Source organism: Leopardus geoffroyi, chromosome D2 (genome assembly GCF_018350155.1).
Source record: "Leopardus geoffroyi isolate Oge1 chromosome D2, O.geoffroyi_Oge1_pat1.0, whole genome shotgun sequence".
Taxonomy (NCBI): domain Eukaryota; kingdom Metazoa; phylum Chordata; class Mammalia; order Carnivora; family Felidae; genus Leopardus; species Leopardus geoffroyi.
Window position 1 is genome coordinate 82116523 of NC_059334.1, and position 12227 is coordinate 82128749.

The following is a 12227-nucleotide window of genomic DNA, read 5'->3' on the forward strand; positions in this document are numbered from 1 at the left end:
GTCAAGTGAGTTCACGAGAAAAAGTCACCTCATTCAGACCATGTGGCAGAGGTGAGGAAGGAATTCAGAGAAGATCATCTCAAAACAGCTCACCGGAAACCAATGGAAGGAAGAAAGCTAACGTAGCACTGAAGCACACGTCAGTTTTTCTGCCGTGTCCCCGCAGCCTGCATTCGTTAATTCATTTTGGTTTGGGATGCGACGGACATTTTTAAACCCAACTTTCCCCCCAAATGCTGTAGAATACCTTCTCAAGCCATCTGCCATTTCCCCCAAATACTTCTGTTTGGGCACCTTAGCCACAGGGCAGTCCTGCCTTTACTGCAGCCCTTGCCATTATTTTGGAATATCAGGTGCATTTTTAATATTTCATACGTTATAATACTAGGAAACCGCTTCAACGGGTTGTTTCCAATGCTTTTAAGGGCTCATAAAAAATGAGGTTAATCAGGGCGAGGGATAACTTGCTCAATATTTTCTTCTCCCTATTTCTGTTTTTAACCAACTGTACCGAGAAGTTTTATAAAGCTCTTACCTCTCGGTTGTCCGCGACAATAACCAGCTCTACGTACTTGGTCATCTTGAGGGTCTCTCTTTTATGCTGCCAAAAGTAAACACAGACTTTAATTTCCCATAACACCTCTCCGCGGCTTCCAGAACACTGCCCATATCTCTGGACCCACACCCTTTAACTGAGGCGAGAGAATCCTCACCACCGCCACCGGCCCTACCCCTGTCCCCTCTGAAGTTCACCTCCAACCCTGACAACCTCTGGAAAACCTTCTCCACATGGGTGACCGGCTTCCATTTCCATCCGGGAAATCTTTCAAGAGGAATCCCGCCTGCCCTCTGACTCATTGATGGCGGCGGGATGAGAACGAATCAAGAACATTATTACACGAAACATGCACGTAGACGAGTCAGACCAAAGCAACTCTCCGGAACCCCAGCCAGCCGATGGCCATTCATTCTGAGCCACCTGCAGCACATTTGAAGATCATTACAGAAGACGATGCCATCCAGTGTCTCATCTGTGTCGCCTTCCCCTCTATGGCCTACTTTTGGGGGCAACACTGAATAGCCCGTTTCAGGCAGCTTACTCCTCGGGGCCGATCATGCGAAAATCTAGTTAGAAGCAAAGGACGAGTGGTCCGGACAATGGGGGACGGCCAGGCTGGAACAGAGTCGGGCAAGAAGGAGGTGCTAAGGGTAAAACCAGAAAGGATCAAGAGTAGCAAGAAACAGTGTCAAGAAAGGAAGAACGGAAAGACTGAACTCCAGGCCCTGGAGAAGGGGGTTTGGGGAGGGTGAAGGAGCGGAAAGGAATAGAGACACCGTGCACCAAGGGGCAGGCACGGAGGAGAGGGCGATGGCAGACGTATGACTAGTGAAGGCAGCCTCTGAAGTGGGTTACATTTTAATCAAGCTTCCTCAAAAAACATTTGCACTCTTCCGTGAATTACTGGGAGAATCCCAAAGGCACTTTTAGGAGAAAAAGAGCGATTCCTGGAGGGTGGTCTCAAAAGCACACACGAAAAACAAAAAAAAAACAAAGCCTTCTGTTTCTGCAATGAAAGGCAGTTGGAGGAAACGGGGGTCGAGCTGGGTTTGGTCCCCGCGACGGACGGGCTGGTGTCTGCGTTAACGATCTTGCTGCCCCGTTAAAGCTCTTGTGCTCTGGCCATGCTTTCAGACGACGGCACAAATGACCAAGGCATGCTTTGAATCAGCTTGCCAGTCACATAAGCCTGAGGGAAACATCTTTTATAAAACAAATCCCCATCAGTCCGGGATCTTCAAAACAGGATTTTTACAAGAAAAATGTTTGTATCGTAGCAGTGTTCCTGCTCGCCGCCCAGCTGTGCTGATTCATGAATTTAGGTATCCCTCAAGAAATCTGGAAACCTTATGGAAGGGGGAAAAGGTATCATTGCTCATATTTTTACCACATTATGAGAAAAGAAGTCAAGCTTCATGACCACGTGTTACGGGCAGGCTTTATGGCGATAGCTGTGGACTCAGACGGCAGAAAAGATTAGCCCCGGCCGTACCCGCTCGTGTACCCCAAATGCGACACCTTTGGAAGGGGTGAAGGTCTGGCCCTTTTCCCTTATCGCGGTGTGAAAGACGGAGAAGTCTCCTTTTCTCCCACGACTCTGCGATTAATCATGAACAGATTCAGCGAATCCTCCAGGAGAAAATACAGCTCTATCACAGAAAAAATGAATTAATCTCCTGTTGAAAAACTCGCAGGAAGGGCCTTGGTTGTGCAGGCACTTACACCTTTCAGACCACGAAGGGGTGAAATGAATGACCAGGGGATTTTTCCAAGTGGCCTTGGATCATCATTTAGAAAATACACAATTCCAGATAATGAAAACAAACACATGAACGCAATTTTCCTGTCTCTGCAGTTTTCAGAGGAGTCCAGATTTTCTCATGAATTCAGAGAATTGCAAGCTCAGAGAGAAGCCTAACCACATAATAATAAAAAGCCATGGGGGAGGGGCCGCCTCATGGCCGCGAACATTCATTCCTCCGTCAGCGGCACACAGAGAGGCTTAAATTACCTCTGCATGATTTCGACCTATCTGGGCCGTCCAGTTTAAAAAAAAAACAAAAAAAAAAAACATCGTATGTAAAATTTTTGATATGCAGAGCAACATTTGAAACTGGTTGCTTGATTGAATTTTCACTGTCGGGGTTATAAACAAAAGCCCTTCCCCAAACAGACAGGAACATAATAAGCCCCTGAACGTGGCCCAACAGTCTCGGTTCCAAGGTGGAGACCGAGGCGTTCTCGGAGTCTTGCTCAAGAGGGAACCAGTTCCTGGGCCTCTTGAAGTCGTCACAGCCAAGTTCCCGGAGACAGAATATCCCCCAACATGCTACAGCAAGAACTTTGGCCCTGGGGACTTAACCCAACCCAAGTCAGAAAAACAAGCTGAGATTAGGGTTTCGATAAACTCTCATCGAACCTCCTTCCCCATAGGGGCCAGACTATTTGTGTATCATTACTCGCCCCACAAGTATTTACTGCAGCTCTGTGTTCGGCGTGATGTTAGGTGCTGGGGATACGGGGACGGACAAACAACCTAAGTTAAAGTGCTCACGAGGCTCACCTCCCAGGAGGGGCCAGGGGATGGGGTGACAATAAAAAGTTAGCAAAAATACAGCTGAGTCTGTGGAAGGTGCTGTTGCCATGAGGTTAAAGATGGGGGCGTGCGACTAAGGCGGCTGCGACCTAAGGAAGAGAAGTAGGTATGTGTGGAGGAACAGTGTTCAGACAGATGGAACAGTAACAGCAGAAGTCCTGAGGCTGGGAGACCAGGCGGTGTTAGAGCAACAGGCAGGACTGGCTCCATAGTCTAGAGCGGAGGGAGGGTTGCGGATGAGACGTGCATGGGGCAGAGGCCACGGCAAGGAGGCTGAAGGTGACCTGAGAGCAACAGGGAGTCCCTGCATGTGAGGTTCTAAAAATATCACTCTGGCTGCTGGGAGAACGGATTATTGGAAGACGATGGTGGAAGCCAGGAGTGCAGGTGATGGCTGGCGACCGCTGGGACAGCAACCATGAAGATCAGCGAACGGCCTCCAGCTGACTGGGCTAAAGCCACCACCAAGAGACAGTAACAACGGAGCCCGGGCCAGTGTCTCCAAGGGTGGCAAGATCGGCAAATTAAACAGATCAAAAGTTTGGTGTATCTGCCTCTGAGTAGAGAAGGGTCATTGTTGGCTCGCGCGAGGCTCTTGCCTTGACTCCGAGGTCACTTTGTGAGTATTTAGAAGCTGAGCCCTGGTTCCCGCTGTGTGAGGTCTTTTCTTGCATCCTGGCAGTGACTTGCGTGGGGGCGAAGCACACGGGCAGCGTGGGGGGACAGCCTCCGGGGCCCGGCCAGGACGCGGGCTGCAGAAACGACCAGCCGAAGAGGCGAGAAGCCAGAAGAACGGGCTCAGTCCGGTGAACTGAACGTTAACGGGACAAGTGGAGTTGAGTCCAAAACGCCAGTGGCACCAGCGAGATCTGTTATGTATCTATCCAGGGTCTTCATCGATTTGGGTCGTAATAGGAATCCACACCTGGAGATTCTGGGGGTTCGGCTCACACTGATGGATGCTCAGGACTCAGGGCCAAAGAAGCAGCTGTGGAACTGCCTCTGTTACCTACCAGCAAGATCTACGAACGAACGACCAAGGGAGGGGTGGATATGCAGATGCTTATGTCAGAGAGGAATCACGTTATGCCTGCTGCAATCAATGAGGTCACGTGGTTCTGGCCACTTCCGGATACTCCACTATCCTTAGGCTCTGCGGAGGACGGGTAGGATTATTGCCACTCCTGTCACCACTGCAACTGTGTCTTCTACTAAACCAATAGGAGAGGCTGTCTAGAAATCAAAAGCAGTAGCCCTGGCCCGTTTCCGAATGGCTACTTTTTTCTTTTTCTTTTTTTAATGTTTATTTATTTATTTTTGAGCGAGAGAAAGAGCGTGAGCAGGGGAGGGGCAGAGAGAGAGGGAGACACAGAGTCCGAAGCAGGCTCCAGGCCCTGAGCTGTCAGCACAGAGCCCGACGCGGGGCTCGAACCCACCAACCCCGAGGTCGTGACCTGAGCCGAAGTCGGACGCTCAACCGACGGAGCCACCCGGGCGCCCCCGAATAGCTACGTTTGAGGAAACACGGCAGGGTCTCCCCGACCAGCTCAGCAGCCTGAGCAAACACTGTTTGCCAGAGGAACTATCGCCTTTTGCATCTGACTCATAATTACCCACACTAACGGAGGGGAACCGCAGCACAGATAATCCCCAAAGAGAGGATAATTCAAACACAATTTACATGTGCCTTTGGGCCGTATTATGTGATTTTCCTCCTGTAGCAGATTTACCAAGCCTTCGCCTATAGCTTGCTCAGGCCGGTGTTCAAATGAGCTTGCATTCTCGAATGGCTGGTTGATGGGCAGGGAAGGAGGGGCGGTGACTCTACAGGACAGCCGAGCGGCAGGGGCTCCGCGGGTTGCAGGGGCGCGATCTGACTGCGAAGCTGTGAGACGGCAGGCGCCCTGCCAGGAGCAACCTGGGTCCTCACTAAAACCGAATGTAGAGCCTTGTAAAAATGACAAACAATACCTCAGGCTCACAGTATAGCCAGTGCAAACCCTGAGCGCTGATTTATTCCTGCTGCTCCGGGCAGGAAAACGCACGTATCTGCAGAAAAATCTCAGCCTGCAAACCAATCTTTGCAACAGTCACCAGAAAATGCCGGGCGAAGCCGAGGGCGGTCACCGTAGGGCATACACAAGAGGAGCAAGCCGCAGTGACATTGATTTTGTGGAGCATAAAAGAAGGCGGCTGTAAGTGAGGCAGGTGAGCGGCACGTGACTCGAATGTGTCCCTGTCGTATTTACCCGAGAGGCCGTCCCAAACCATCTCGCCCGCCGTTCCAGTTCCCAAGGATTCCCCTTCTTTGAAAATGACGTTTTTGTCTCATTTTCATTATGTAGATGGACTCGAAGTCACAGACATTTTCTCTTCCGTGAAAACAATCGCAGCGACTTCTAGAGCCAAACGTTGAGGACGGAGCCTTCGCTTTTCAATTTGAAGGTTCACTTACACCCCAATACGCATTGTTAACAAAACGGCGCTGCTGGTCTGGTTTTCTGCCTTCCTCCTGAAGCCAGAAGGACTGGAGATTACGGTGCTAATCGCAGGTCGAGAGAGCCCTGAGCTTAAAGAATGAAAATGTGGCTGGCGGGTGGAGACCCAGGTCGTACTTCTGCACGAAATGACAAACGTACTTGAGAGTCATTGACGCCGTCAGGTTGTAAATCTCGCAGCATGGGTGCCGGGGTCTCAAAGCAAAGCACCTCCAAAGCCAAATGCAAATGTTCTACTTGTTTATGAGTGGAAGAGCTACCGATGCATCACCTCCTCTCTGAGGTCCGGAATGGAAGGCAAGAGTGTCGCAAGAGTGAAAGAAACGTGCCCTGGGGCCCACAGAGGCCAGACTTTGTGACTCCAGCTCTTAAGTCTGTCACTCTACCGTGCGGGTGGGGGGGGGGGTGCAAAAAAGCAGGATGAAAACTCCCTGGAACTGCCGTAGGCAGGTGTGTGTAGGGGGGCGGATTTTTCAAGCTTTGCTCCCTGCGGGGGGGACGTTCGGTCTCCACCACTGAGTCTCAGTGTCAAGGTGGGCCACAGTCCCCGACGGGGGTTCTTACCCTTCTGCGTGATGCGCAAGAGAAGAAAGAAGAGTGGCAAGCACGTGTCATAGAAAATCTTGTGCGCAGGGGCTCCCGGGAGGCTCAGTCGGTTAAGCGTCCGACTTCAGCCTAGGTCATGATCTCGCCGTTCCCAAGTTCGAGCCCCGTGTCGGGCTCTGTGCTGACAGCTCAGAGCCTGGAGCCTGCTTTGGATTCTGGGTCTCCCTCTCTCTCTCTACCCCTCCCCTGCTCAGGCTCTGTCTCTCTCTGTCTCAAAAATAAATAAAAACATTAAAAAATTTTTTAAAAATAAATATTAAAAGAAAGAAAATCTTGCAAGCATATTAAAAATTTTTTTTAATGTTTGTTTATTTTTGAGAGAGAGACAGAGAGAGAGAGAGAGAGAGGTGCAGAGAGAGAGAGGGAGACACAGAATCCGAAGCAGGCTCCGGGCTCCATACTGTTAGCATGGAGCCCAACTTGAGGCTCGAACCCACGAACCGTGAGATCATGATCTGAGCCAAAGTCAGACGCTTCACCAACTGAGCCACCACAGCGCCCCTAAAATCTTGTAAGCATATTAAGAAATAGAGGATGTTAGGGTCACACAGGCAGAAGACCAGGATAGAGAGAATCAACGACATCAAAATGAAGGCGAGGGGAACACTCTCTAGTCACAGCTGTGAGGGATATTTTACGAAGGAGAAGAAATCGTTTAGGATAATGTTTACTGGTGGAACTCAGACAAATGACTAGGAATGAACGAAGGGGAATGATATGTATGGAATGTTGAATGCTAAGCAGTGTAACATTCAAAGTCAGGAAAGACAAAATGTGCTGTCTGTTAAGTGGGACCCTGAAGAACATGTCCCTGGGCCATCTAATTATCACACATTTGACATCATATTTATGAATTCCTGATTTCTTGTCAAAAGGGGGACAGGAAAGCCAGAGATGAAAAATCAGGAAGTTGTTGACAACTTCCTATCTGGTTGTACTCATTGAAAGGCAGGGCCCCCAGCCAAATGTGGCTACCCTCCTCCTTTTTTAAGAGAGTTCACGGGGTGCCTGGGTGGCTCAGTCAGTTAAGCATCTGACTTCAGCTCAGGTCATGATCTCGTGGTTCACGAGTTTGAGCCCCGCGTTGGGCTCTGTGCTGATGGCTCAGAGCCTGGAGCCTGGTTCGGATGCTGTGTCTCCCTCTCTCTCTCTGCCCCTTCCCTACTCACACTCTGTCTCTCTCAAAAAATAAACATTAAAAAAAAAAATGACACCCCGGTAAAAAATGAATAAATTTGTGCATGTTTAAAAAAAAAAGAGCGTCCGCTCTGGCTTGTGGGGCCCACATAATGCTGGACGTAAAAGGGCCAGGCAGTCATTTGGGGTGGAGGTTTCGTGGTATTGCACCACGGGCTGTTGAGGCCTCTGTGTTTCTGTCCACTTGGTGGGGAGGGAGGTTAGCGGCCCAGACTCCATCAGGCAACGACTCTTTCCATTTCTGTAGCAGAAGGAGAGACCTTTGATGAGCAGGCCCAGGAGCAGGTGGCCAGAAAACACAGAGAGCTTGGACGGTCTTGGGAAGGAAGGCCAGGCATTGGCATCACGGACCGGGCTAAGCAAGGCTCCTCAGCAGCCCTGTGTGGCCAGGACTCTGGTCACCTCTGCACGGGCACGCAGGCAAAGACCGGGAATGGTACGCAAATCACAATGAAGACCCTATTTGTAAACAGACTGGTGGATGAAGAAACCTCCAAATTGTCTTTCTCCTGTAGCAGCAGAACTGCTGGCCAAGGGCAGGTGAGGGCCTGTTCTCGCCTTGTTTACGGAGGTGGGTGCAACAGTGAGGGTGCGACCATGGGTCCGGGCCCCCGGAGGTTCAGACACGTAACGAAGGGTGATTTTGTCGGCCTCTGAGCCCGACTTTATCATCGGTTAATGACGCCGAGACTGACATTTGCAAAACAACGATGGAGGTTTCAGCATCTGGGTTCGCTCTGCACAGGTGATGGCAACCGCTCCAGATAAAGCAGGTAACTCCATCCCGCAGACACAACACCCAGACAGCAAAATTCCTCCAGATGCCCTCGCCCTGGGTGCCCCCAGCTGGAGTCCCCACGCCCCCAGGAGCGCGGCCTTGGTTTCCCCTACCCTTCTTGTCCACGTCTGGGAGGGCGGCGGGAGCCTGGTCTCTGCAGCCGGGGCAGATGTGCCGTGATGTGATCCGCAGGACCCCCAGGTGCCTCTCAGGTTCTCCACCGGGAAGAGCTTGTATTCATTGGTTTCATTTTTCATTGGTTCCAAGAGATACGTGTTATTTTCAAATGTAATAAGTCCCCTGTTGAAAAAGAAAGAAGGAAAAAAGTGTATAATTTTTAAAGGTAGCTTCTTGTTTATGGCCAAGGCCCTGTTCCTAACAAGGGAAGGAATGGCAGGAGAAAGGCCAATTTATTTATGTCCTCGGGTTTTAAGGCCATTTCTGTGCAACATGTTTGCATGGATTTTCTTCTTGCAAATGTTTTGAAAACAACCTGGGAAATTTTTTTGTTTCAAATATTTCATGGTAAAGAATAGACTGCATTTAGCCTCTCTCGATTTTTTTTTTTTTAATTTCAATTTACAATTTTTTTTTTTTTTTTTAACTGGCAAAAAGAGTCGAGAGAAACGATGTTTCCTCTGCCTTGGAAAATAACTCTATCTGAACTAGCAGGTGTGATTCAGGAGGGACATCTTTTTCTTTAAAGGCAAATTCCTGCATGTGAATTATTCAGTCTGGTCCACTACGTTTCCTAAATATTTGAAAGGATTCTGATGGAAGGTTGAGCACCCACTTCTACTTATTTGTGGGAGATGTGTCAACAAAGGAAGCAGTGTAAGGGCACAAAGCATTAGGACTGCTTCCTGAAGGCGGAGGTCTGTGACTTGGCTAAAGGTGGATCTCTCTTTATAGGAGAGAGGACTGCTGGGAAACATCCTGGGCCTGAGGTTGACAAGGCGGCCTTAGGGGTCTGGCAGTCTGGGCGTAAGGTCCAGCTCTGCTACTTACTAATAGTGTGAACTTGACCTCTTTGACCTTGGTTTCCTTACCTGGCAAATGGGATAGGAATACCTATTTCTCTGGGCTGCTATGTCATCTAAGGGATTCTTTTAGTCCTGTGGAAGCCATAGATCAGTGCTTAAATGGTAGCTGTCCTCTTTGTTATTAACAAGGGCAGGTCCGAGGATTAGGCTTCTTTCTATTAACGTGTTATTCCAAAGACTGACAATTTCTGGAAGGTCCTGTGCTTTGATAACACATTTGCCCACATACTGGCCATCCGTGACTCCCCGATAGGAAATATAGCATTAATACGATAAATACACTTCTGCGAATGACAGTAACTCCTTAGTTACTGAAGGAACTTCAATACTTCAATACAAAGGAACTTTGAAGTAACTTTTTGATCTGGGAATAAAGGTATAAATTCTTTTAAAAAACAGACAACTTTGTTACACATTCTCTGCCTTGCAGAGAGAGAAGGTGGCATCATGCCAGGGACCACGATGCGCATCTGCCCTTCTGGAGCACGACAGAGCCGAGGCAGTGTTCCGCTTTCCAGAAATGAGCAGCGCTAGCCTAAGGCGGTCAGCTTCCTTCAGGTGTTAGGGGAACACTGCCCTACATGATGGTTTCTGTTTCTCTCTTTTCCAGTGTGGGACGATAAAGTAATTTAAAAGGCTCTTCTTGGTGTTGAAAGAAGGATTTTCTTTGGAGAAATGGCAATTTGAGTAATAGTAAATTGGCAGCTTTAAGACTCTTCCCACGCAATAATGGAAGCTTCTAGAGACTTCCATTATTTAGCAAGGTGACCACAACCTCTCCGCTAGAGAAATGCCTAACACGTCATGTGAGATTTATCACATTGTAAACAGACACGTCTGACAGAGTGAGCCTTAACCTTTTTGGAGACCTGAACCTTTTTATACCCTTCTCACAAAAATTCACATAGGCACATGTCTACGATATTTTGCAGGTCACGTCAGAAGATTCAGGACTATGGATGAGGTCCACAAGCTCAGGTTTCAGGCAGTAGTTCTAACACATGGTTCACACTGCCTCAACTCAAGGACGCCTCAGTGCTGAAGAAAGAGCTGAAAAAGCTCATTGCTCCACTCCTCTTCTCCAGAAAACCTGAGCCTGTTTCCACAAGAGGGACCTTAGAACATGTTCCTATGTCATTCATTACTGCTTATTCTGGCTCTTCGTTCGTGCCGTGCTTCTCATTTCAAAATTTTAGCACATGCGCTGTGAAAGCAAGTGCCATCTTATGCTTATTGATGGCCCATTTATGGGTGACTAGTCACTCTTCGAGTTGAATAGAATGACAGTATTTCAGTACTCACATAGGATGGAAGGAAGAGGTCTGAATGAGTCACACACTTATGTTGAACACAACTGGTGAACAAATACACTCTACTCAGTTCATTAGTATTCAACTGGTTTACTCCACCAGTCCAATGGAATGAAGTTGTGGGCAGTGGGAAAGAGCACGATCATGTCTGGATGCTTGTGCCCCAATTAATGTCTTCATGTGTCTCCAGTAGACCGTACAGATAAGACTTTGGCCATCCTCTCTGTTGGGGCAGCTTGTATCTCTCTTCTTAAAAAGTTCTTCGTGAAACAAAACTTAGGTTTTGAAGTTTGGAACGGGTAATGGGGGATTTTTGTTTGTTAAAGTTGACTTTAAAGAACCTAAATTAAGACAGAGTACTTAAAAAAAAAAAATAGGCCAAGGGAATGCGGAAAACAAACACGCTTGAAGGGAAAGCATAGATTTGCTAAAATACTGACTTTCTTGCCCCAAAACAAAGATGATCCCAACATTTCACTTCATACACCAACGTCTTCTATTTTGCGTTAGATTTAAATGAGCTGAACCCTCACAGTAAAACATGTCACCAAGTTCTAATCACGAGAAACAAATTACTGAAAAAGTTTTTCTACTTTATGGAAAAATTTTAGAAATTGTCTACTTAGTCATAAAAATGTTCTCATATCTCCTTTTATCTTTTAAGTCATCCAAGGGCCAGATGTTGAGAAACTGGGGTGAAGGCTTTCCCTTTGCTCCAAACAACTCGCAGCCTGTAATGCAGCTTAATTAAATAATTGCTTTGGGCTGTCTTGAGTATAATTAATCATTTAGCCCTAGAGCTTGCTGGAAACAACAGTGGACACAAAACTCAAGGATTCAGGGTTTCTGAGATGTAAAATTTTGATGTTCTCACAGCCCTTGCTGGCCCCGAGCTAGATAAGCGAGTGTAATTTAAGCTGAATGTCATAGATATTTAGTTGTAAACTTGGAGCTGGAAGTATCTCGGAGTATGGAATTTAAATCCAGCAGACTCTGAAATTGGGGCTTTTTTCCCTGGCCAGAGTCGGGGCAGGAAAATGAAGACCATGGGTACCTTTTCCAGGGAAAGACAGGAGGATCCTGGACCAGCCTCCATGGTGGGGAGCGAGGCCGAGTTCTTGGGCAGTGAGTTGAGTATATGAACGGAGGAAAGCGGAAGAGAAAGGCATGGTTGGGGGGTGATGAGGGCCACCTGATGGCACTCTGGGCTGTGCTCATGGCCTTGACCACCCAATGGATCTGCACCCGGCTGTATCTCTGGCCGTGATCTTGACTGTCAAGGACACGCAGGTGGCTGGAGGCAGAGCTGGGACCCGTGGGCCCAAGCCCTGCGCCTCTCAACCCTCACACCTTCTTGCTTCCCTCCAGCGCTGTTGTGAGAGGGAGGTGGGGCCTCTCGTGAGAAGCACGAGAAGGAAAAAGAGCCAGAGAAATGGAGTGGTTGCTTTGAATATAGGCAGCCTTCCTTAAAAGTTTAAAATCGTGGTGTTTTTCCTTCAACGGCAACAAAGGGGAATCTATTAAAATTTTAAATTGACTTTGTTAGCTCTCAAAGTGAAAACTCAGGAGGCCTATATTTCCTCCAGATAAGTTTTTGTTTTTCTCAAAATTCAGTTTTTAATCTCCAAAGCAGTGGCGCA

General features: G+C 48.2%; 1 protein-coding gene across 2 annotated transcripts in view; it reads right to left on the bottom strand.

The window, feature by feature from the left end:
• The window catches only part of ADAM12 (ADAM metallopeptidase domain 12), a 353192-nt gene that overhangs the window by 97735 nt on the left and 243230 nt on the right, over positions 1-12227 (bottom strand). For both annotated transcript variants that reach the window (XR_006701751.1, XM_045439195.1), the window contains exons 6-7: positions 8348-8534; positions 536-601 (exon numbers count right to left, since the gene is read on the bottom strand). Coding sequence is in view for 1 of the 2 variants with exons in the window: in XM_045439195.1 (XP_045295151.1) it covers positions 536-601; positions 8348-8534 (253 nt within the window). In the remaining variant the exon portion in view is untranslated. The remainder of the gene's footprint in view (positions 1-535; positions 602-8347; positions 8535-12227) is intronic.